General features: G+C 34.8%; 1 protein-coding gene across 5 annotated transcripts in view; it reads left to right on the top strand.

The window, feature by feature from the left end:
• The window catches only part of DENND1A (DENN domain containing 1A), a 701,497-nt gene that overhangs the window by 13,770 nt on the left and 659,926 nt on the right, over window positions 1–27,801 (top strand). For all 5 annotated transcript variants that reach the window (XM_074293045.1, XM_074293044.1, XM_074293042.1 and 2 more), the window contains exon 2: window positions 11,427–11,497. Coding sequence is in view for 4 of the 5 variants with exons in the window: in XM_074293044.1 (XP_074149145.1) it covers window positions 11,427–11,497 (71 nt within the window). In the remaining variant the exon portion in view is untranslated. The remainder of the gene's footprint in view (window positions 1–11,426; window positions 11,498–27,801) is intronic.

The following is a 27,801-nucleotide window of genomic DNA, read 5'->3' as shown; positions in this document are numbered from 1 at the left end:
GTGGGATGAAGGAGTATAAGGGCTTGAGGATAATGTTGAGATTCTAAACCTGGAAGATTGGAAGGATGGTGGTATCTAACAGAAATAGAGATGTTTTAAAGAAAGGAGAGTTTTTGGGGAAAGATAATGAAGTCAATTTAAATAAGTTGAGTTTTAAGATGCTTATAAGACAGAGGTGGGGAACCTTTTTCTGCCAATGGCTATTTGCAGTTTATAACATCATTCATGGGCCATACGAAATTATCAACTTAAAGAACTCAAGCAGTGGGAGGTTGTTGTCCTCTACAGTTGTCTTGGCAGGGAATGATTTTTCAGATCTTATATGGTCTGTGGACCAGACATTTCCCATCCCTGTTATAGGAGACCTACTTAGAAATATCTAGTGGGCAGATGGTAATGTGGCTCTGAAGCTCAGATATGGAGGAAAGGATAGTTAAGCCCATAAAAGTTATTTAGCTTACTGAAAGAGAAATTGTAGAGGGCTTAGCACTAAGTCTTGGGGAGTACCCCAACTTAGTGGGCAGGATGTGGTTGATGAAGCAGCAAAGAAGACTAGGGGGAAAAAGAACCAGGAGAGTGCAGAGAGTATCTAGGAGACAGAAGTCACCATTGTAAAATTATGCAGGTAAATCAGTGAAGATGATGACTGAGAAAAGACCATTACATTTGGCCATTAAGACATCTTGGGTAACTTTGGAGAAATCAGCTTTAGCTGACTGACGATGTTGGAAGCTAATTGCAAAGGTTTGAGGAGTGAATGAGTGAGGAAGTGGAAACAGTATAGGTAATTTTAAAAAGAAGTTTGGATAAGAAAACTAGAGAAATGTGAGATACCATCTAGTGAAGGTTTTTCCATGGATGAGGGAGATTGAGGGCAATATATATAGTGATCACTTGAAGATAAGAGAAGGAGGAGGGAAGAGGAGAAAAAAGAGGAAGAAAGGAAGATCGAAGAGGGATATGTATACCTACATACAAAGAGAGAGAGAGAGAGAAGTACAAAGAAGGAAAAAATAATTAAATGTATTAGAGGATTTACCTTTGTTTAGGAAAGGGCCACTTTTGTCAGAGACTGGGTGAACAGAAGAAATAGTAATAGATGATGTCAAAGAGTTTTGGGATCAAGGTGATTTCAAGTGATAATTAGTAACTTTAGAGAGAACAATTTCAGTTGAATAAAACTAACTTGATGTGGTATGTGGAATAAAGGTAAAGGAATGTCAAAGATGACTTCAGGTTTCAAGCCTGAGTGACTTAAAGGGTGGTAGTACCATCAAGAAAAGTTGGGAGAAAGGACAGATTTGGGGAAAAGATTGTGCATTGTTTTGGGCAAGTTGAATTTATAATGATGGGCCGTTTAAAGTAGAGATTGCTTGCTCAGTATTTTTTAAGTGCTTACAATGTGTAAGGAACTGTACTAATCATTCATATTCAGAGACAAAAATGAAGCAGTCCTTGACCTCAAAGCTTTTGCTCCTAATTTTGGAATGTTTCAGATTTCCAATTCCCAATACTCAAGAGAATAATGCAGCCACAGATTGGTTTTTAGAGGATTTAGGCATTTTCTTTCTAATCTAATGAAATGTAATCAAAGTAGATAAAAATCAAAAGCATATATATGTATATGTATGTTTTAAGATAATTTGGCTTTTCCCTTTCTGTGTGTGTGTGTGTTAGGCTGGGACTGATATCCCAGCTTCCATATTCCAAGGAGTTACTTGTTTCATCAACTAGCTTCTCCAGGATAGATTTTTTTCTTTTTGCATGGAATTTAAAAATATAAACTTGAAAAGTCATGAATTAGTAAGATAGATTGAAGGCAATGATTAATATTCTCTTGAAGAGCTAGAAGGTATCTTAATTTTTGTAGGCAAGTAGAAATAGGAAATAATAATTAAGAGAGGGAACAAAATAGGAAAAAAAAAAAAGCCTGTCTGTTTGAACATGAGCTAAGTACTCTAGATTTGGTGTCTATAAAAATAACTCCTGGAGATTTGTTGATGTCTTTATATATAACTTGTCTCATAGTGTTAGTCATGGCTTATCATCTGTATCATCATCTCTCTAAATGATCATAAATACAACTGTAACTAATACAGTCCATTTTACTCCTAGTATTTTTTAGAATGTCTCATAATTTCAAACTCCATGTGGAACATCAGAATATAAAAGTTATAGCTGTCAGGAATTAGGATCCATGTAGTCCGACTTCTAAGTTTGTTAGATAAGAAAAGAAGACTGGAGAGATTTTACCTTGCCATAGATGATACATGTCGATAGAGCAGAGGTTACAAGTAGTAGCTTGTATGGAAGAGTAAAAAGAAGATCTAGGGTCTGTTGATTCAGTCATTTACTATCAAATGACATGACCTTGAAGTCATATAATGTCTTTCAGCCACCATTTCCTCACCCTTCAAGAAAAAGTGACCACTTCTACTTGTTAGTTAAGTGAAATAATAAATATAAGTCACTTAATAGGTTATAATTTGCAAATTGTAAGGTATTTTAAGATGAGCAAGTTTATAAAGTATAAGTTTCTACTTAAAACGTATTGGATTGAACTCAATTTAACAGTTAAGCTAAGTGAGAAAACTCATAACATTTATGTAATAGTTGTGAACTGTTTTTTCCCCCTTCACTTTATATTCATGTACATTCATTTTTTTTTTTTTTTTTACATATTTACATATGAGTTGTGTTGAGAGATAAGAATCATAGCAAAAAGAAAGAGCCATGGGGGAAAAAAAACAGGGGAAAAAAAGTTCTCTCTCTGGATGCAGATGATGTCCATTCAGAGTTTATTGAAATTGCCTTGTATAAGGGAAAGGGACGTTTATATGCAAGAATGTTTGTGGCATCTCTCTTTGTTGGTCAGAAACTGGAAACTGAGTGGATGCCCATCATTGGAGAATGGTTGAATAAATTGTGGTATATGAATGTTATGGAATATTATTGTTCTGTAAGAAATGGCCAGCAGGATGATTTCAGAAAGGCTTGGAGAGACTTACATGAACTGATGCTGAGTGAAATGAGCAGGACCAGGAGATCATTATGTACTTCAACAGCAATACTATATGATGATCAGTTCTGATGGGTGTGGTTTTCTTCAACAATGAGATGAACCAAATCAGTTCCATTAGAGCAGTAATAAACTGAAATAGCTACACTCAGAGAAAGAATACTGGGAAGTGAATATGAACTATAATATTATTCTCTAAAATGTAATGTTCTCTTGGAGCAGGTTTCTTGGCGAGCTTCTGGGAGCTCAAATGGGAAGTCAAATCAGATTAGCAGGTTTCTGAAGTGGCTCACTTGAAACAAGTATACATAAATCCATCAATATAGGTGGTATTACACATAATTACACAAATTACATAAGCACATAGCAACATAACATAGGCTAGTAGTGATGTAACAAATAACATGAGTCAACATGGGGAATTATACATGTCCATAAGTCCTAGAAATAGTCCAAAAGGAATCTATTGTCCATTAGTTCATGTGCCAGGAATCCAATAATTCCTGCAGGTTTTGAAGTCCTGCAATAGTCTCATCTTGTGTTAGGGAATCCAATGATTCCTGCTGGTTTTCAAGTCCTGAAACAGTCTTACCTTGTGCGAGGGAATCCAATGATTCCTGCAGATTTTGTTCTTAGTTCTCCTTTGTTTCCAGATTTTTCTCTTTTTCTTTCCCTCTCCAGGTGTTTACTGCCACCCATCTGTTTCCTTTTCCATCTTTATCCCAAGCAGTTAATCTATCTAATTCCCTTCTATTTATCACTTTCTAGATCTCTCCTCATCACTTGGCAATTGCATTGAAACTGTTTGCACGGGACACTGCCCTGTTGGTTTAAAAAGCCTGTATTTTCCTCAGTTGTAATCCCTTTCTGCCATCTGATTGCTTTTTGGCTGATAGAGCACATCAGAGTCCTGAACTTCTAAAGACCCTCTGGGTGTAAATTCAGCTGCCATCATGTCCCACCTGTCTTTTGTATGATATCTTGGGGCTGGGCCCTGCCTCTCTTTCCCTGGGTCAATCTACATTCTGAGGCCCAGTGGAAGCCCTTGTGGCATTTTGGACATAGGGTTTTAGGTCTTCTCTCACCCTGTCCTTTCCCTCTATCTTTGTATCTAAACTGAGTTCTCAGATGTCCTATTTTTCCACACTGAAAACATCGATGAGTTTCTTTAGAAGTCCCTTGCCAAGAGGGAACCTGTCTTCCCATGTTCATCATAGTCTGGGTATAGCATTTGTGCCCACTGTGGCACAGTGTCTTATGATCTCCTCTAAAGGAGCATTTTTGTGTAGTCCCCATATAATTCTTCTGTAAACCTCACTGGCATTTTCTTTAGCCAGATGTCTGCTTCATTTCTGTATTCTTTAGCTGCATTTCTGTAGCTGCATTTTCTCCAATGGTTCTTGTGAGAGCTGTTTGCTGACATTCCACAAAATATGCAAAGGATTCATTGGGACCTTGCTCTATTTTTGTGAAGGCTTCCCCTCAATCTTTTTGTCCAGGGAGTGAACTCCAAGCTTTTGTTGCAGCAGTGGTGATATGTTCATAAGCTATTGTGGGGTAATTAATCTGTTCTGAGTTCTCTTCATACTGACCTTCACCTGTTAGTTGGTCAAAAGTGATTTGTACATTAACTCCTGTTTGCCTATTGCATTGGGCTTGAATCCTACAGAATTCATGATACACTTAAAGCAAAAACAAGTTTTGTCCAGGTTCTAAACATGTCCTTGCTATGGATTTCCAGTCACTAGGGGTTAGGATTTCATAAGACAAATTATCTAGTAACATCTTAACATGTACATGACGATGTAGTCCCATAAAGAGTGCAACCTTTTTTTAAATTCTTAATTTTTTCCAAATCAAAAGGAGTGTATCTTCACCTTTTTTGACCTGAAGAGTCAAGCTCTTCAATCACAGGGTATGCATTTATTTTAAAATGAGATACATCCTGTCCTTCTCTCTTAGCCTTAACCAATGCCTTTTGTAATCTTTTCATAGGCTGCTTCATAGGTGACACTGACTGTGTCACTGCTCCTTCCCCTCCTCCTTCTTCCTACCACCCATGAAGGAAGGTAGGTCAGGGGATGAGAAATGATCCTGCTGTGAAGTGCCATACTCAGAATTGTACTTAACTCCATTCTTATTTGATTCTTCATCCTTTTCACCTAGTTTCAAGTTCTGGCCCATAACATCTCCTTGTAGGATCAGGTCAATCATACTGAACCATGCTAAATTAGATAATTATTGTCTCTATCAATTCCACTGTCTTAGTACCTTATAAGAATCATAACAATGAACCACTACATAGAATTCCCAATCCCTCTATTTTTGTTGGCCTGCATTTTTTATTTCCTTCACAGGTTAATTGTACGCTATTTCAAAGTCCAATTCTTTTTGTACAGTAAAATAACTGTATGGACATGCATATGTATATTGTATTTAACATTTTTACCATGTATTGGTCAACCTGTCATCTGGGGGAAGGGGTGGAAGGAGGGGAAAAATTGGAACAAAAGGTTTTACAGTTGTCAATGCTGAAAGATTAACTATGCATATATCTAGTAAATAAAAAGCTATAATTAAAAAAAAAAAAAGAAAAGAAATTTGCTTTGGATCACTGAATTGCTGAGAAGAACCAAGTTTATCATAGTTGATCACCACAAAGTCTTCTTGTTGCTGTATACAATGTTTTTCTGGTTCTGTTTGCTTCATTCAGCATCACTATGAACTTTTTTTAAAAAAAAAAATCTCATTTTCAGTAACAGATTCTCTCCATTCTTCCCATTTCTCCCCCACTCATTGAGAAGGTAAGAAGTATGATATGCATTATGTTGTATGAAATACATAAGAAATCACACAAAACATTTCCACGTCAACCATATAGAAAAGAAAAAGCAAGAAAAACAAATAATATATTTTGATCTGCATTCAGAGTATACCAGTTCTCTCTGGAGTTGGATAGTATTTTTTCATCATTGGTCCTTTGGAATTGTCTTGGATTATTGTCTTGAAAGAGTAGCTAAGCTTTCACAGTTGATCATCACATTACTCTTTCTGTGTGTAATGTTCTCCTGATTTGGCTCATTTTATTCTGCATCAGTTCATATAAGTCTTCCCGGGTTTTTCTGAAACCATCTTGCTTTTTATTTCATATAGCTCAATACAACATCACAATTACATTCCACAACTTGTTTGGCCATTGCCTAATTGATGGACAATTATTTAAATTTCAATTCTTAGCTCCCACAAAAATAGCTATTATGGTATTTTTGTAAATACAGTTTTTTTTTTTTCCCCTTTTTCCTTTGATCTCTTTGGAATATAGATCTAGTAGTAGTATGGTTGGGTTAAAGGATATGCATAGTTTTATAGTCCTTTGGACACAGTTTCAAATTGTTTTCCAGAATGGTTGTCAGTTTATAGTTCTACCAGCTGTGCATTGCTATGCCTATTTTTTCACAGCCCCTCCAGTATTTTTTTTTTTTTTAAAGCATGTTAGCCAGTCTAATGGGTATAAGGTGGTATCTCAGTTGTTTTAATTTTCATTTCTCTCTCTTTTTTCCCTCCTGAGGCAATTAGGGTTAAGTGACTTGCCTAAGGTCACACAGCTAGGAAGTGTCAAGTGTCTGAGACCAGATTTGAACTCAGGTCCTCCTGTCTTCAGGACTGGTGCTCTATCCACTGTACTACCTAGCTGCCCCCTAATTTTCATTTTTTCATATGACTGTTAGTAGCTTTGATTTTTTTTCCCTGAAAACTATCCATTTATGAATATGAACTGTTATTTTAAAAGTTAATAGCTAAAGATGGAAATATGTTTTGCATGGTTTCCCATATATAATTGGTATCATTTTGCTTGCTACCTCAGTGGCTGGAAAAAGGGTTGTAGGGAAGAAGAGGATTTAGAACACAAAATTAAAAAAAAGAATGATGAAAATAAATAATAAATTCAGAAAACTTAAAAATGAAAGTTGTTAGCTAAAATAGTTTGAAAAGCAATAGGGGTAGAGAAACTGGGACTTCCTTATTACTAATGTTCATTTTTACTTTATTCTGTTAGTGGAAAAGCAGTGTGGTTTATTGGAAATAGAATAGGAATTAGGAAGATTTTAGTCCTAGCTCTGTCACTTATAAGGTTGTGTTACTTTGGGTAAGTTAGTTTCCCTTTCTGAGTCTGTCTGTTTTCTTGTCCATAAAATGATTAGCCTGAACTATGTGATCTCAAGCACCCTCTGGCACTAGTATACTCTCTTTATGCTCTTCCATTATGTGAACTACCTTTTCATCCTCTATTGTTCAAAGATGATGTAGAATCCTAGCCATTTATTAATGCTATATTTCTGTTTCCTAGAGATTACTTAAGAATTTGTATCAGATAAGAGAATACAGACTGTTGTAGTGTCTCCTTCCTTGTGACATTTGGGGATTTTACTCTTAGAGCTTATGTGCCTGTATGTACGTAACATTCATTTTGATGTCAGCATTTTTAATTCTGATATTTTCGATTTTGGGGGGGAAATGGTTAGGCACTCATGATTTAACATACAAACACATTCCTTTTTTTTTTTTTTTTTTAAATATATACTTTCTGATTTCACATTGATTTTAGATTTTATGCTTTCTCCATTTTCATAGTACCTTGGTTTGTAATAAAGATTAAAAAAAGCAAAAAAAAAAAATAGTTCAAAAAGTTTAAATTTGTAGACTATGACTAACATCATATATAGTATTCCACACTCATAGTTCTCCCTCCCTCCTACCTTTGCAGTAAAGAGAGGGAGATGCATAAATGAACCTTTCCGTCTGGTTTGAAGTGAAACCTGAGAATTGCTTTAATTTACACTTTTCTTTTTATTAGAGATTTGGAGTAATTTGAAATTTTTTTAGTATCTGTTTCTTTATGTCTTTTGACTGCTTTATTGTTAGGTCACTTACTCTTCTATAGAGCCAAACTTAAAAATTATACTTTCATTTCATAGTGTTCAGCTTCATTTTATTATTTTTTTCTATTTACCTTGTTGTAGTCTGTATGTATTTTATTTATATTGTTTTCCTGATTCTGCCTATTTCTTTTTGCAGGAGTTCATGTATGTCTTTTCATATTTCTCTAAATTATATTTGTTCTTTTTTAAGGTGAATTTAGTTTGTTTAATCATTCTCCAATCAACGAATACTTTGTTTTGGGTTCTTTGCTACAAAAAATGCTATTAATATTTTGATAAATATTGGAACTCTATTCCTGTCTTTGGCTGCCTTGAGGGGGCCTGGCAAAGGATCTCTGGATGAAAGGTTAAAGACATTTCAATCATTTAACAAAGGTGGAGGGTATATTTTAAGATGGCTTTCCAGAATAGTTAGACCAATACTTAGCTCTCCCAATAGTATATTTTCATATGTCTATCTTTAGTCTCTCCAGATTGACTGTTTTCATCTTTTCTTATCTTTTTGATGTGTTGAGTATGAAGTAGAAGTTGAATTGCTTTGATTTGCATTTCCCTTTTTATCAGGTATTTGGAGCAATCATTATTTCTAATGGCTCTTGATAGTTCTGTAATTTTTTTGAGATTTGTTTGTTTATGGCTTTTTACCACTTGGAGAATTGCTCTTGTTTGGTAGTTCATGATTTAAAATATGTATTAAACAGATATGAAATATCCTTGTGTGGGCTAATGATAAATAGGCACTATTCCTTTCTAGCATCTTTTAGGATAGAGAAATTAATGACATGGTTTCTGTCATAAATGTAAAGGGCTGAAACTCTTGAGTCAATGCATTGAGGTCGGACAATCAAGCACTTGAGGCTAATTACCAATTGGATAATACTCTATAAGAATATGCTTGGAAAATGGCCCTTCCCATTATCATGTGCTGGCCTAATTGTTTGGTGTATACAGAGAATTGTGGGAGGAATTAGGAGGTGAAGTGAGACTAGTCAGTCTCACTCTGGGCGGGAGACAGAAAGGTAAGGTTGCAGAGATCCTGCATCCATCCCCTTTGCTTCTACTGCTGGAGATTAAGAATAAAGACTTTTGCTTGTCCTGACTCTGGCTGATTCTGAGGTTATCCAGGGTGCTAACGTGGTCTTTGTATCTGCAACATGTATAATGGTGAATTTTTTTTTCACTGACACAGTGTGAGTGTAGTAGAAAGAACGCTTGTCAGCTAATTGGGAGACCTGAGTCTAAGTCCTGGCTCTGCCACTAAGTGCCTTTATGACACTGGATAGGCCACTTTTTCTGGTTGTGAGGATTTTTTTATCCTTAAAAGTGCTGGTCTTAGAGTGAGGAGGATGTGAGTTCAAATGTGGTCTGAGATACTTAGTAGTTGTGTGACCATGGGCAAGACACTTAAATCTTCTTTGTTAGTTTTCTCATTTGTAAAATGAGCTGGAGAAGGAAATGGCAAATCACCCCAGGATTTCTGCCAAGAAAATCCCAGATGGGGTCATGAAGAGTTGGACACAATGGAAACAACTGAACAACACTTAAAGTTCCATCTAGCTCTAACATTCTCTGACTCTATGAATAAGATATGGGTTTATTTTATTTTATTTAAATTTTTTTTTCATTATGTTATTTCTTTTGACTCTACAAACAGCAAATAAACTTTTTCAAATGACTATTTCCTTTAAACATCTGCATTTTTGTGGATACCACCATTCTTCCCACTTTGCACTTTTCTATTTTGAAGCCATTCTTGCCTCTTTCCATTTTCTTAGCTTCTTTTTCCAATCAGTGGCCAGGTCTCCTCAAACCTAACTCTGAAGTACATTTTGAATTTGTTCCCTTTTCTTCACTTACATAGCTACTACCTATTATTCAAGCCCTCTTTACTCTTACCTAGACCATTTCAGTAATCTTGCAACTGGTGTCTTTGCTTTAATTCTATCTGATTAATTTTCCAAAGAGCTGACAAGTTATTCACCTATAGCATGATAAGGTTATAGTATCTCCTTCATCCCTCCAGCTTCCCAATTTTACATGGCTCCCTATTGCCTCTAAGATAAAATACAAGCTTCTCAGCTTGACTTTCTATAAAAGCCTTCCATAATTCCACTCTTTCTTGTCTTATTTTATATTGTTCCCCTTGATCACTTTCCATGGATCTAACAATCATTTCTATTCTGATGAATCCCAGATCTATATACGTTCAGGCTTAGTGCCTCTTTCCTGAATTATATATAGTCTTGCATTACCAACTGCATCTTGAACATTTCCAATTAAATGTCTGAGGGCATATTCATCTCAACATATTCAAAACAGAATTTAATCTGTGATGGTACTACCATCCTTCTAGTTACTGAGGTTTTCAACTCCAGTATCTCAGCCTCCTTACTATATACCCAATCAGTTGCCAAACTTTGCCATTTTTATCTCTATAACATCACTGGCATCTATCCTTTCTCCCTACTCACCACTTTGGTTGAAGGCTTTAATGCTTCTCAACCTGGCTCCTAGCTCTTCTAACTGGCTTCCCTGCCTACAGCTTCTTTCCACTTAAGACTATCCAAAATACAACTCCCAAAGCAATTTTCCTAAAGTACAAGCCCAGCTATGTCACTAATATTCACCCCACTCTAGGGCTTCCTATTATCTTTATGATAAGGAATAAATCTGTTATCTCATTGTTGTTGGAGACTATTGTCTAAGGAAAAGCCAATACCAATGCAGTTAGTGCCTCTATCCTATAGTCTTAGGGCAGAAGCCTGCTGGCCACAAGTCTCCCCTGAGATTAAATGATGTGCCTAGGATATTTTAGCCAGTATGTATATCTGATACAGGATCTGAACTCACTAAGGAGATTTAAACTTCTAAGTTTAGTCACAATCTAATGTTTTTGTTAAACTATATTTGTAGTATGTGGGGCCTAGGATGAATTTGGGGCTAATGGAAGTAATTAGGAGGGATACTAGATGCAGTGCTATAAGCATATGTTCTTGGGTGAAGGTTGGTTTAATACAGTATAGGTCTTCCTGACTCTGAGGCTAATCTTTATCCATTAGGCCATGAGACTTTACTTTTAGGATCAAATAGAAATTTTTCTGTTTAGCATTATGGCCCTTTAACAACTTGGCATTCTTAGTGTTTCTTATACATGGTGCTTTTGTATTAGTCATCCCCTTCTCACCTCTTACTCTTAGAAATTTTTGTTTCCTTCAAGGCTTAGCTCAAGCATTATCTTCTATAAGAAATCTTAATCTGTGAGTGCCTTCTCAAAATTATCTTGGACCTCTTTTGCTCTTTCATGGTTAGACTCAATGCTCGAGGGCAAAAGTTTCACTTTTGCTACCTTGATTGAGGTGATTCTGATTGAGTTTTCACTGGCGTGTATATAAAACTTAAAGAATTGTTTCTATTGTATTCAGCAGTGTAGTACAAATGTTAATAACTTTTATGTTATTTTATTGTAGGCAGAATCCGGAGACTACATTTGAAGTATATGTTGAAGTGACCTCACCTGGGACAAGAGGCCCTCTTTCAGGTATTTGTATGTTTTGTTAAGATGGGATCTGTTCTGTTTGCTTTAAACATATAAGGTACATGTATAAATAAGAGAATGTTTCTTTTTAAGAAGTATATATTTGTTTTAAGACTGTAGCTCTGATCTGTTTTTACATCATACTACTAGGGAAAAATCATAATAAATATTTTATACATTTAAAGTCATGTGCTGCAATATATCATCTTGTTTCAGTTATGCCAGATAGGACATGATTTGAATCTTACATTGGAATATGAGGGTCAGTTGTTGAGTGTGAAGTAGTATTATTATCAGGAAAACATAGATCATGATTTTCCTTGTAAAAATCTCTTTTTGTGTTCCTCTATAATCAACTTGAAAGAGACACTTGATTTCTAAACCATGTTAATTTGTTGTGGACATGTCATTTCCTATCTTTGGACTTCATTTTATTACCTGTAAAATGGAAGGGTTGGTTTAGGTCATCCCCAACATCTTAACTCTTAACTCTTAAGATGGTCAGTATATATGGTGTTATGATAATGGATAGAATGTTAGTCTTGGAGTCAGGTGACCTGGGTTCACATTCCTCCTCATCTTTTGTGGACTCTGTGACCATGGGCAAGTCATCAGAACATTTTGTAGTCTCAGTTTCCCTATCTGTAAAATGAGAGCTTTTATATTTGTAGAATCTATCTCATTAGAGTGGTAAAGAAAGTATCTTTTTTCCTCTGATATTATCCTTTTTTTTTTTTTTTTTTTTTTTTAAAGATTTTTTATTTCAAAACATGCATAGAAAGTTTTCAACATTCTCCCTTTTTTTTTTTTTTTTTTATATTTATTTTTATTTTATTTTATAATTATAACATTTTTTGACAGTACATATGCATGGGTAATTTTTTACAACATTATCCCTTGCACTTACTTCTATTCAGATTTTTTCCCTTCCTCCCCCAAACCCCTCCCCCAGATGGCAAGCAGTCTTATATATGTTAAATATATTACAGTATAATTTAGATACAATATATGTGTGTAGAACCGAATTTTTTGTTGCACAGGAAGAATTGGATTCAGAAGGTAAAAATAACAGTTTACATTCATTTCCCATTGTTCCTTTTCTGGATGTAGCTGGTTCTTTCCATCATTAATCAATTGGAATTGGATTAGCTCTTCTCTATGTTGAAGAAATCCACTTCCATCAGCATACATCCTCGTACAGTATCATTGTTGAAGTGTATAATGATCTTCTGGTTCTGCTCGTTTCACTCAGCATCAGTTGATGTAAGTCTTTCCAAGCCTCTCTATATTTCTCCTGTTGGTCATTTCTTATAGAACAATAATATTCCATAACATTCATATACCATAGTTTACCCAACCATTCTCCAATTGATGGACATCCATTCATCTTCCAGCTTCTAGCCACTATGAAAAGGGCTGCCACAAACATTTTGGCACATACAGGACCCTTTCCCTTCTCTAGTAGTTCCTTGGGGTATAAGCCCAGTAGTAGTATGGCTGGGTCAAAGGGTATGCACATTTTGATAACTTTTTGGGCATAATTCCAGATTGCTCTCCAGAATGGTTGGATTCTTTCACAACTCCACCAACAATGCATCAGTGTCCCAGTTTTCCCACAGCCCCTCCAACATTCATCGTTATTTGTTCCTGTCATCTTAGCCAATCTGACAGGTGTGTAATGATACCTCAGAGTTGTCTTAATTTGCATTTCTCTGATCAATAGTGATTTGGAACACTCTTTCATATGAGTGGAAATAGTTTTAATTTCATCATCTGAAAATTGTCTGTTCATATCCTTTGACCATTTATCAATTGGAGAATGGCTTGATTTCTTATAGATTAAAGTCAATTCTCTGTATATTTTGGAGATGAGGCCTTTATCAGAACCTTTAACTGTAAAAATTTTTTCCCAATTTGTTACTTCCCTTCTAATCTTGTTTGCATTAGTTTTGTTTGTGCAGAAACTTTTTAATTTGGTGTAATCAAAATGTTCTATTTTGTGATCAATAATGGTCTCTAGTTCTCCCTTGGACACAAACTCCTTCCTCCTCCACAAGTCTGAGAGGTAAACCATCCCATGTTCCTCCAATTTATTTATGATTTCGTTCTTTATGCCTAAATCTTGGACCCATTTTGATCTAATCTTAGTATGTGGTGTTAAATGTGGGTCCATGCCTAGTTTCTGCCATACTAATTTCCAGTTTTCCCAGCAGTTTTTGTCAAATAATGAATTCTTATCCCAAAATTTGGGATCTTTGGGTTTGTCAAAGATTAGATTGCTATTTTTATTCACTATCTTGCCCTGTGAACCTAACCTATGCCACTGATCAACTAGTCTATTTCTTAGCCAATACCAAATGGTTTTGGTGACTGTTGCTTTATAATATAGCTTTAAATCAGGTACACTTAGACCACCTTCCTCTGACTTTTTTTTCATTAGTTCCCTTGCAATTCTCGACCTTTTATTCTTCCATATGAATTTTGTTGTTATTTTTTCTAGGTCATTAAAATAGTTTCTTGGGAGTCTGATTGGTATAGCACTAAATAAATAGATTAGTTTGGGGAGTATTGTCATCTTTATTATATTCGCTCGGCCTATCCAAGAACATTGAATGTCTTTCCAATTATTTAAATCTGACTTTATTTTTGTGGCAAGTGTTTTGTAATTTTGCTCATATAATTCCTGACTCTCCTTTGGTAAATATATTCCCAAATATTTGATACTATCGACTGTTATTTTGAATGGAATTTCTCTTTGTATCTCTTGCTGTTGGATTGTGTTGGTAATGTATAAAAATCCTGAGGATTTATGTGGATTTATTTTGTATCCTGCGACTTTGCTAAAATTCTGAATTATTTCTAATAGCTTTTTAGCAGAGTCTTTGGGGTTCTCTAAATATACCATCATGTCATCTGCGAAAAGTGACAATTTGATTTCTTCATTTCCTACTCTAATTCCTTGGATCTCTTTCTCGGCTCTTATTGCCAAGGCTAGAGTTTCTAGTACTATATTGAATAGTAATGGTGATAGTGGGCAACCTTGTTTCACTCCTGATCTAACAGGGAAAGGTTCTAGTTTATCACCATTACATATGATGTTTACTGAAGGTTTTAAATATATGCTCCTTATTATTTTAAGGAATAGTCCATTTATTCCTATACTCTCAAGCGTTTTTAGTAGGAATGGATGTTGGATTTTATCAAATGCCTTTTCTGCATCTATTGAGATGATCATATGGTTTTTATTAATTTGATTATTAATATGGTCAATTATACTAATAGTTTTCCTAATATTAAACCAGCCCTGCATTCCTGGTATAAATCCCACTTGGTCATAGTGTATTATTCTGGGGATGATTTTCTGAAGTCTATTTGCTAATATCTTATTTAAGATTTTAGCATCAATATTCATTAAGGAAATTGGTCTATAGTTTTCTTTCTCAGTTTTCGATCTACCTAAGTATCAGTACCATGTCTGTGTCATAGAAGGAATTTGGTAGGACCATTCTCCCTTAAAAAAAAAAAAAATTCACCAATGATTGTTGCCAATTTCAATAATCATGTGATGAAGAGAGCCATCTACACCCAGAGAGAGGACTATGGGAACTGAGTGTGAACCGTAACATAGCATTCTCACTCTTTTTGTTATTGTTTGCTTGCATTTTGTTTTCTTACTCATTTACTTTATTTTTTTGATCTGATTTTTCTTGTGCAGCAAGAAAATTATATAAATATGTTTATACATATTGGATTCAACATATATTTTAACATGTTATAACATATACTGGATTGCTTTCCATCTAGGGCAGGAGTTCTCAAACTATGGCCCACGGGCCAGATGTGGCCCGCTAAGGATGTTTATGTAGTCCACTGGGTCATGGCAAATGAGCTGAGAGGTGGAGACAGAGTGTGAGTTTTTGTTTTTACTATAGTTCAGCCCTCCAACAAACAGTCTGAGGGACATTGAACTGGCCCCCTATTTAAAAAGTTTGAGGACCACTGCTCTAGGGGAGAGGATGGGGGGAAGGAGGAGAAAATCTGAAACACAAGGCTATGTAAGGGTCAGTGTTATCAAATTGTTCATGCATATGTTTTGAAAATAAAAAAACCTTATTTTAAAAAAAATTCACCCAAGGACTTCTGGCCAAGATGGCAGAGAGGAAGGAGGCATACATCTGCTTAAGCTCCGCGTTTTCTCTCAGAATTTATTTCATGACAAGCCTCAGAATTAATGCTTGACCAGAAAAAACCCCACAAATAATTACCCAACAGAAGACATCCTTAAAATTCTCCAAAAAAGGTCTCTTTTTGCTCGGGGGCGGGGATGAACAGATCCCGTGCAGGCTGAGGGCAAGCAGGAGAGCTTGGAAGGCAACTCACACTGCAGAAGACCGGAGGGGGTAAGGGTGTGATATCTGCCCTTTCTGTGGAACAACCTTTACCACAATGTGGATATTCTGTTTTAGCAGCAAGCCAGGATCAGCAGAGAAGCTGTAAACACAGGAGGTAAAGAATAAAACCCGGAAAAGCTAGTGTCTCTCGGGACCTGGCCACCCCCACCCCCACCCAGAGTGACTCAACACATTTTTAGAGCCTCAGAGTGCAGACACAGCGCAGCCATTGCTGTCCTACTAGTGCCTCGTTGTTGTCTCCTTATGTATGTAGAGGAAGCCCAGTAACACCATCCAGCCCCTCCCCAAAAGCAGACCATTTGTTTTTCTTGTTAATTTGTTTTCTTTAATTCTTCTCTGAGAAAATGAAAAAAAAATTTAAAAGGGCTCTAACCATTGATAGCTTCTATATGGATAAGGAGCAGACTTTAAACCCTGAGGAGACTAAAACAGACTGTCTCCAGAGGAATCCCAAAAGGAGGATATGATCGGCTCCTCAATACACAAAATTCTCAAAGAAATCAAAAAAGCTCTTGCAAGAGAGAAGAGAAATGGGAAAAGGAAAAGGAAGCTTGGCAAGAGAGGCTGGAGAAGTCATCCCACGCATTTAAAGACAGTGGATAAAGAAATCAAATACTTGAAAAACAAAATTAGTGAATTGGAAAAAGAAAATAACTCTCTAAAAAATAAAATTGGCAAAATGGAAAAAAATTCCATACAACAATACAATTCACTTAAAAACTCAATTGGACAATTAGAAAAAGAGATAAAAAAAGTGAGTGAAGAAAATATATCATTAAGAATTAGAATCGAACAAATAGAAGTGAAAGACTCGAGGAGACACCAAGAATCAGTCAAGCAAAACCAAAAAAATGAGACAATGGGAAAAAATGTCAAGTACCTTCTCAGGAAGACAACAGACTTGGAAAATAGATCCAGGAGAGACAATGTGAGAATAATTGGACTCCCTGAAAGATGTGAGAAAAAAAAAGAGCATGGACACTGTTTTCCAGGAAATTATCAAAGAGAACTGACTAGATGTTTTAGAAACAGAGGGTAAAATAGACATTGAAAAAAATTCATCTATTACCTACTGAAAGGGACCCTAAAATCAAACCGCCAAGAAATATAGTGGCCAAGTTCAAGAACCATCAGATGAAGGAAAAAATATTGCAAGCTTCTAGAAAAAATCACTTCAAATAGCCACAGTAAGGATTACCCAGGATTTAGTAGCATCGACATTAAAGGATCGAAGGCCCTGGAATATGATATTCCGAAAGGCTAAGGAACTTGGTATGTAGCCAGGAATAACTTACCCAGCAAAAATGAGCATCTTTTTCAAGGAAGAAGATGGACATTCATTCAATGAAATAAATTAATTCTATCTATTCTTGATGAAAAAACCGGATCTAAACAGAAAATTTGATCTCCAAATACAGAATTCAAGAGTTTTTTTTAAAAAGTAAAAAGAAATCTTGAGAACTATATTTTTGCCATAAAGCTGTATAAAGAACACATATATAATTTGTTCTAGAAACTAGAGGTGGAAAGGAAATTGTATCAGAAAAAAAGGTAAAGTGGTGGTACTACATCTCACGAAGAGGCAAAGGTAACCTATTGTATTTGAGAGAAAGAATGGAAGGTGATGAATATAATGTGTATCATATTCTCCTTAGAATTGGCTTAAAGAGAAAAATATAGACATATTTGATTTATGGTGAAACTCCTTCCACTTTAGTGAAAAGGGAAGGAATAAGCTAAGTGGAAGGGAATACAGAAATTGTGAGGAAAAGGGGTAAAATAGGGGGAGTAACTCCAAAGTGGAAGAGGGATAATAAAAAGGGAGGGGTGTGAGAAGCAAGTAGTGCTCACAAAGTTAATAGTGGGGAGGGAGGTAAGGGGAAAGGAAAGGAGAAAAGCATAAGCAGGGGCTAACATGATAGCAAGTAATACAGAATTAGTCATTTTAACCATAAATGTGAATGGGGTAAACTCCCCCATAAAGAGGAAGCGGTTAGCAGACTAGATTAAAAGCCAGAATCCTACACTATGTTGTTTACAGGAAACAAGGGTGATACATACAGAATAAAGGTAAAAGGTTGGAGCAGAATCTACTATGCTTCAGGTGAAGCCAAAAAAATAGGGGTAGTCATCCTCATCTCAGATCAAGCAAAAGCAAAAATGCTTTTTTTTAAAGGAAGGGCACTATATCTTGCTAAAGGGTAGCATAGATAATGAAGCCGTATCAATATTAAACATATACACACTAAGTGATGCAGCATTTAAATTCTTAAAAGACAAATTAAGAGAGCTGCAAGAAGAAATAGATAGCAAAACTATAATAGTGGGAGATCTCAACCTTGCACTCTCAGAATTAGATAAATCAAACCACAAAATAAATAAGAAAGAAGCCAAAGAGGTAAATAGAATACTAGAAAAGCTTGGTATGATAGATCTTTGGAGAAAACTAAATGGAAACAGAAAGGAGTACACTTTCTTCTTAGCAGTTCATGGAACCTATACAAAAATTGACCATATATTAAGACATAAAAATCTCAAACTCAAATGCAATAAAACAGAAATAGTAAATGCATCCTTTTTAGATCACGATGCAATGAAAATTACATTTAATAAAAATCCAGGGAAAAATAGACCAAAAAATAATTGGAAACTAAATAATCTCATACTAAAGAATGATTGAGTAAAACAGCAAATCATAGACATAATTAATAACTTCACCCAAGAAAATGACAATAATGAGACATCATACCGAAATGTGTGGGAAAAAGCCAAAGCACTAATAAGGGGAAATTTTATATCTCTAGAGGCCTACTTGCATAAAATAGAGAAAGAGAAGGTCAATGAATTAGGCTTACAACTAAAAATGCTAGAAAAAGGAACCAATTAAAAACCCCCAGATAAATATGAAACTTGAAATTCTAAAAATAAAAGGAGAGATTAATAAAATTGAAAATGAAAAAATTATTGAATTAATTAATAAAACTAAGAGTTGGTTCTATGAAAAAACCAACAAAATAGACAAACCCTTAGTAAATTTGATTTAAAAAAGGAAAGAGGAAAATCAAATTGTTAATCTTAAAAATGAAAAGGAAGAACTCACCACTAATGAAGAGGAAATTAGAACAATAATTAGGAGTTACTTTGCCCAACTTTATGCCAATAAATTCGATAACTTAAATGAAATGGAAGAATACCTTCAAAAATATAGCTTGCCCAGATTAACAGAGGAAGAAGTAAATAGTCTCAATAGTCTCATTTCAGAAAAAGAAATAGAACAAGCTATTAACCAACTCCCTAAGAAAAAATCCCCAGGACCAGATGGATTTACATGTGAATTCTACCAAACATTTAAAGAACAATTAACTCCAATGCTATATATACTATTTGAAAAAATAGGGATTGAAGGAGTTCTTCCAAATTCCTTTTATGATACAGACATAGTACTGATACCTAAACCCAGGTAGGTTGAAAACAGAGAAAGAAAATTATAGACCAATCTCCCTAATGAATATTGATGCTAACATCTTAAATAAAATATGAGCAAAAAGACTACAGAAAATCATCCCCAGGATAATACACTATGACCAAGTGGGATTTATACCAGGAATGCAGGGCTGGTTCAATATTAGGAAAACTATTAGCATAATCGACTATATATTGCTAAATAACCAAATGAACAAAAACCATATAATCATCTCAATAGATGCAAAAAAAGCATTTGAGAAAATCCAACATCCATTCCTACTAAAAACATTTGAAAGTATAGGAATAAATGGACTATTCCTTAAAATAATCAGGAGCATATATTTAAAATGTCAGCAAATATCATATGTAATGGCAATAAACTGGAACCTTTCCCAGTAAGATCAGGAGTGAAACAAGGTTACCCACTATCACCATTACTATTTAATATTGTATTAGAAACGCTAGCCTCAGCAATAAGAGTCGAGAAAGAGATTAAAGGAATAAGAGTAGGTAATGAGGAAACCAAACTATCACTCTTTGCAGATGATATGATGGTATACTTAGAGAACCCCAAAGATTCTGCTAAAAAGCTATTAGAAATAATTCATAACTTTAGCAAAGTTGCAGGATACAAAATAAATCCACAAAAATCCTTAGCATTTTTATACATTACTAACAAAATCCAACAGCAAGAGATACAAAGAGAAATTCCATTCAAAATAACTGTTGGTAGTATAAAATATTTGGGAATCTAGCTACCAAAGGAAAGTCAGGAATTATATGAGCAAAATTACAAAACACTTGCCACAAAAAATAAAGTCATATTTAAATAATTGGAAAAACATTAAGTGCTTTTGGATAGGCCGAATGAATATAATAAAGATAACAATACTCCCTAAACTAATCTATTTATTTAGTGCTATACCAATCCCGCTCCCAAGAAACTACTTTAATGACTTAGAAAAAATAACAACAAAATTCATATGGAAGAACAAAAGGTCGAGAATTTCAAGGGAATTAAGAAAAAAAAAAAAAATCAAATGACGGTAGCCTAGCTTTACCTGATCTAAAACTATATTATAAAACAGCAGTCTCCAAAACCATTTAGTATTGGCTAAGAAATAGACTAGTTGATCAGTGGAATAGGTTAGGTTCACAGGACAAAATAGTGAATAACTATAGCAATCTAGTGTTTGACAAACCTAAAGATCCCAAATTTTGGGATAAGAATTCATATTTGACAAAAACTGCTGGAAAAACTGGAAATTAGTATGGCAGAAATTAGGCATGGACCCACACTTAACACCACACACCAAGATAAGATCAAAATGGATCCATGATTTAGGCATAAAAAAAGAGATTATAAAGAAATTAAGGGAACATAGGATAGTTTACCTCTCAGACTTGTGGAGGAGGAAGGAATTTGTGACCAAAGGAGAACTAGAGATCATTATTGATCATAAAATAGAAAATTTTGATTACATCAAACTAAAAACCTTCTGTACAAACAAAACTAATGCAAACAAGATTAGAAGGGAAGTAACAAATTGGGAAAGCAGTTTTACAGTTAAAGGTTCTGATAAAGGCCTCATCTCAAAAATATATAGAGAACTGACTTTGATTTATAAGAAATCAAGCCATTCTCCAATTGATAAATGATCAAAAGATATAAATAGACACTTTTCAGATGATGAAATTGAAACTATTTCCACTTATATGAAAGAGTGCTCCAAATCACTATTGATCAGAGAAATGCAAATTAAGACAACTCTGAGATACCACTACACACCTGTCAGATTAGCTAAGATGAAAGGAAAAAAAAATGATGAATGTTGGAGGGGATGTGGGAAAACTGGAACACTAATGCATTGTTGGTGGAGTTGTGAAAGAATCCAACCGTTCTGGAGAGCAATCTGGAATTAGGCCCAAAAAGTTATTAAACTGTGCATACCCTTTGATCCAGCAGTGCTACTACTGGGCTTATATCCCAAAGAAACACTAAAGAAGGGAAAGGGTATGTGCCAAAATGTTTTTGGTAGCCCGTTTTGTAGTGGCTAGAAACTTGGAAAATGAGTGGATGCCCATCAATTGGAGAATGGCTGGGTAAATTATTGTATATAAATATTATGGAATATTATTGTTCTATAAGAAATGACTAGCAGGATGAATGCAGAGAGGCTTGGAGAGACTTACATGAACCAATGCGGAGTGAAAAGAGCAGAACCAGGAGATCATTATACACTTAAACAACACCACTATATGAGGATGTATTCTGGTGGAAGTGGATATCTTCAATCAAGAAGATCTAATTGAGATCCAATTGGTCAATGATGGACAGAATCAGCAACACCCAGAGAAAGAACACTGGGAAATGAGTGTAAACTGTTTGTGTTTTTGTTTTTCTTCTCTTCTGAATCCAATTCTTCCTGTGCAATAACAACAACAACAAAAATCCAGTTCTGCACACATATATTGTATCTAGGATATATACTATAACATATTTAACATGTATGGGAATGCCTGCCATCTATGGGAGGGGGTGGAGGAAGGAGGGGAAAATTCACAACAGAATGGAGTGCAAGGGATAATATTACCCATGCATATGTACTGTCAAAAAATAGTTATAATTATAAAATTAATTTTAAAAAATTAAAATATTCACCCTTGCAAAAATTATGTTCTAAATTTTAAAATTTTTTTCTCCCTTTTCCCCACCCTTTCCCATAGATAACAAGTAATCCAATATGTTAACCTCTGCAATTCTTCTATATATATTTCCACAATTATTATGCTGCAGAAAAATTATATCAAAAAGGAAAACAAATGAGAAAGAAAACAAAATGCAAGTAAACAACAACAAAAAAAGTGAAAATACAATGTTGTGATTCACGTTCACTTCCAACAATCTCTCTCTAGGTACAGGTGACTCTAGAACTGGCCTGAATCACTTTGCTGTTGAAAAGAGTCACTTCTATCAGAATCCATCATTATACCATCTTCTTGTTTCTGTGTACAATATTCTTTTGGATCTACTCATTTCACTTAGCATCAGTTCATGTAGGTCTTTCTAGGCTTCTCTGAAATCACCCTGCTGATCATTTTATAAAACATAACTTTTTTTTTTAGTTAAAACCCCAAAACATATGCATGGGCATTTCTTCATCATTAGCCCTTGCAAAACCCTGTGTTTCAAACCACACCCCCCTCCCCAATACCCATCCCTAAATGACAAGTAGTCTAATACATTTTAAACATGGTACAAATATATATTAAATCACATATACACATATACTATAACTTATTCAGCCATTCTTCAACTGATGGGCATTCAATCAGTTTCCAGTTCCTTGCCACTGCAAAAAGAGTTGCTACAAACATTTTAGCACATGTAAATCTTTTCCTTTTTTTTTATCATCTCTTAGAAATATAGACCCAGTAGAGACACTGGTAGATCAGAGGGTATGTACAGTTTGATAGTCCTTTGGGCATAATTCCAAATTACTCTCCAGAATGGTTGGATCAGTTCATAGCTCCACCAACAATGTATTAGTGTCCCAGTTTTCCCACATTCATCTTTATCTTTTCCTGTCATTTTAGCCAATATGAGAAGTTTGTAGTAGTACTTAAAGAGTTGTCTTAATTTGCATTTTTCTGATCAATAATGATTAAAGCATTTTTTCTTTTGACTAGAAATGGTTTTAATTTCATCTGAAAATTGTTTATATACTTTGAATATTTATCAAGTAAAGAAAATGTCTTGCAAAATTGAATTACTGTGAATAGTGTATGCCTTAATATTTGATTTCCTAAGGCCTCTTTTACCTTAAAATTCTCTCATGTTATGACCTCTTAGCCCACCATCTTATTCTTTTAAAAATAAAAGTTTATTTTTTTAATGGTGATTTGGATGTGACCTTTTAGAAAAGAACCATAAGAAGTGATACATGTAGAAAACTATAAACAGGTTCAATTTATTTACTTTCATTTAGTTGCTCATCTTTTTTTTTTTTTTAATCCCCTGTGTCAATTGGGGTTAAGTGATTTGCCCAGAGTCTTACAGCTAGGAAGTGTTAAGTGTCTTGAGTTCAGATTTGAACTCAGGTTCTCCTGAGTTCAGGGCTGGTGCTTTATCTACTGCATCAATTAGCTGTCCCTCATTGCTCATCTTTTTGAATGTCTTGGGTGAGCCGTCATAAATATTCAGTCTAACCTCCTCTGTGACTAATAATTATTTTAGCAAGAAAGACAGTATTAAGAAAAGACTTAGCAAATGTGGAAAGGAGATAACAGAATAAACATACTGCAACATATTGTTAACAATTTACATGAGGGGAGTGAAATAAAAGGCACCATCTAGGACATGATATAACTGGAAGGAGGTGGGCTGATTCTGTATTAAGAGTCAGGGACAACAGATGGACAGCCTGAGGGCTGTACTGGTCTCTATGAAATATAAAGTAATCAAGAAGTCCTTCAGTAAATTGGGATGGATACTCCAAGGAGAATTTAACAGAAAGACATAGATAAGAATTACACTGAGTGAGAGGATATGAAAGGGAACTTTTGCATTGATGAGATTATAGATTTATTGAAATATGGAATTATCTTGGGAAAAAATCATCATTACTATATAAAAGTGACAGTGGATATCTGTACCCAAGAAATCAATTTGTATTCTAGCCAATTGGTTCTCCATCTGTGGCAGATATATTCACTTTATGTCATTAAAATAAAAATAATAACATTTCACTTCTCTGTTAGTTTTATGAATGACTTTGAGTGTCTTTTCTTTCTATAGATAAAGGTAAGTCATTCATTCATACTTGTTGAATACTTACTATATTCAACTAACTGTATAAAATGACAGGGTGTAAAATCTACCTTAGACCTCTAAGAGGTCATCTAGAAATGAATGCACACAGAAGAGATCTTAGATCATGTGATGTTATTATTGAATCAGACCCTTAAAATCGTCTAGTCTGATTCTTTTAATTTTATTGAAAAAGAAACAGATCTGGAGAAGTTAACTGATTTAACTAAAGTTGCAAGACTGAATTACTACAGAGCCAGCATTATAAAACTTAACCAAACTGAATCACCTGGGTTGGGAAATTCTGAGTTGTGATTGGATTAAAGCCAATTGGGAGTCTTTGCTAAATCCACTGCTAATATGATAAGCCTGGGGGAGTTAAGAGTCACCAGCCAGCCTAAACAAGGATGAACTAACTGGCTCAGACTGGGAAAAATGGAGCTGGTTAAAAAGCTGCTATGCCAATTGGTACTGGGATTAGACCTTTCAGCTTGAGCAATGTAGGAAGATCCAAACTTCAAAAAAACCAAATCCAATTGAATGACAATAGTGCAATAATAACTGTTAATTTATATTGCAATTTGTAATTTCAAAGTACTTTTTATAGGATCCTAGATGTAGGACTGGAAGGAACCTCAGAGCCTATCTTATTTAGTCTTTCATTTTACAACTGAAGAAACTGAGGCACAGGGAGATTTCAAGTCTGAGATCATCTGGTAGTGTCAGAGGTATCCAAAGTGTTTGACTCTAGAGCCAATGATTGGTCTGTGAAGTAGGTAGTGCAAATATTATTATCTTCATTTTACATAAGAAAATTGAAATTAAGAAAAGTTAAGTGATTGTACCAAAGTCACATAAATAATGAGGGTAAAAACATATCTTGTATCTTGTTCTGATTGCAAAAACTTCTCTCAAAACTTTAAGCTGCTCTTTTAAATAAAAATACCCTCCTGCAGAAAACATTCCGGGGAATAAGGGGGGGAATTTAAACATAAAGAGAGCATTGTGCCTTAAGATTGCTTTTTTAAATAATCAAGAAGAATTTTCTTTTTCTTTTTTTTTTTATTAATAGTTTTTATTTACCAGATATATGCATGGGTAATTTTACAACATTGACAATTGCCAAACCTTTTGCTCCAATTTTCCCCTCCCCCCATGGCAGGTTGACTAATACATGTTAAATATGTTAAAGTATAAATTAAATACAATATATGTATACATGTCCAAACAGTTGTTCTGCTGTATAAAAAGAATAGTGTACAATTGGAATAGTGTACAATTAGCCTGTGAAATAAACAAATGCAGGTGGACAAAAATAGAGGGATTGGGAATTGTATGTAGTGGTTCATATTCATCTCCCAGAGTTCTTTTGCTGGGTGTAGCTGGTTCAGTTCGTTACTGCTCAATTGGAACTGATTTGGTTCATCTCATTGTTGAAGATGGCCACATCCATCAGAATTGATCATCATATAGTATTGTTGTTGAAGTATACAATGATCTTTTGGTTCTGCTCATTTCACTCAGCATCAGTTCATGTAAGTCTCTCCAGGCCTCTCTGAAATCATCCTGTTGGTCATTTCTTACAGAACAATAATATTCCATAATGTTCATTTACCACAATTTATTCAACCATTCTCCAATTGATGGGCATCCACTCAGTTTCCAGTTTCTGGCCACTACAAAGAGGGCTGCCACAAACATTCTTGCACATACAGGTTCCTTTCCCTTTCAAGAAGAATTTTCCACCAAAACTAAATATACTTGGCCCACCAGCCCATTGAGCCTTTAAATGTTGTACAGAGGAAGAACAAGATCAAAGAGCCTATGTTTCAGGAATACAATTTAGCTAGAGTCAAAAACTAAGTTAGATATTCTAAGCCTTCCAGCCCTGAGATATACTTTTAGCCAGTGTCAGTTTTCTGACTTACTTTCCCTCATCCTTGCTGTCTTTTCTCCTTCCCTGCTTTTCCCCCTTCTTCCTCCTTTCTCTTTTTTCTTAGTCTCTCTCCTCCCCCCAATTGCTGCTTTTCCTCACCTTCTTTCCCCTTTCTCCTTTTCTTTCTGTTTGGCTTCTCCTTTTTCTCTCTTTTCTTTTTGCTATAATCCACATATATGCACTTTGGAGACTACTGATTTTTCTTTACATGACTTCATAAGTCTTTATATTTACTTGAGTGCTCATAATTGTCATTTTTATGACACCATAATATTCACTTACATCAACATATTGTAATTTATTCAGCTATTCTCCAGTTGTTAGAAGTTGTTTTCAGTTCTTTTTCTCTCCCCCCAATTGCGGGATTTTATATATAGGTAGATTCTTTTTCCTTTTTAAGGATGTTTTGGGGATGAAACCCTAATAATGGAATTGTTGAGAACTGTGACTGATTTTTTTTCTTTTTTCTGAGAGGCAGTTGGAGTTAGGTGCCTACAGTCACCCAACTATTAAGTGTCATGTGTCTGAGATAGGATTTGAACTTAGATCTTCCTGACTTCAGAGCCAGTGCTGTATGCATTGTTTCATCTAGCTGCCCCTGTAATTGATTTTATTGTATATTACTATTACTCATATTGCTATATTTATAAACAATAAATATATTGCATCAGACTGCTGTCCCACTAACAATATAAATGTACTAATTCTCCTAAGCCCTGAAAATATTGGATTTTCTACATTTTTGCTGTTTTTGTCATTCTAGCTGCCCAGACATTTTAAAGGGCTTTTGACCATTGTTAAGGAATATGAGCTATTACTTAGTATTTAATCTTGTTGGCTGCTATAAGTTCAACTGTCCTAATTTTGTATAAATTGTCTGTGGTAGATTTGTGCCCCTTTGATATTCTATGATCCCTTATCACTGTCATTTAAGAAAATTGCAAAGAATCTACTGTATGAATTGGCTTTGTTTCTTGTGTCTGAACTGTTTTTTTTGGTGCCAAATTCTCTGAACGAACTTAACCATAAACATTACATTGTACTGTACTAGTGTCTGGGCATAATCTTCCCTTTGAAGTTTGTTTGCATCCCCCTGGAGGGATTAATTCCCTGCTGTGGGAAGGTGGGTTAAAAAGCACTGAAACTACTTTGCAGTTTTTTAATTGGAGGATTTAGTATACATTTTGTTCTATAAACCAAGTGCATTTATAGGGTGCTTATTCCTTATTCCTTTGCATGTATATAGTGATATATTTTTACTGTTAGGAGATAATTTTGAAACTTTAAAAAAAAATTACTTAAAAAAATGACAGATTGTTCCATAAATATGATGCACAGTAATCTCTTAGATAGACAGGTAGACATATTTTTGAAACTTTTAAAATTCCTAATATAAATTTACTTATTTTAATTCAACAAATATATATTAATCATCTACTATATTCATAATCCTTCGTGTACTGGTGATAGAGATGAAAAACAACCATCCCTGACCTTTGGGAGTTTACAGCCTAATGGGGGAGTTATGACATGTATGACAAAAAGTAAAATGTGATAGGAACCACAAAGAATCTGATAAGAAAGCATTAGAAAATTGGAGGAGTGGTAGCTCTCTCTTGATCTGTCAAAAATCTTATTTTACCTTTTAAGGTACATCTAAAATGTCACCATCTTTTCCCATCCC

This window comes from Sminthopsis crassicaudata, chromosome 2 (genome assembly GCF_048593235.1).
Source record: "Sminthopsis crassicaudata isolate SCR6 chromosome 2, ASM4859323v1, whole genome shotgun sequence".
Classification (NCBI taxonomy): Eukaryota; Metazoa; Chordata; class Mammalia; order Dasyuromorphia; family Dasyuridae; genus Sminthopsis; species Sminthopsis crassicaudata.
This window is presented reverse-complemented; position numbering and strand designations above follow the sequence as displayed.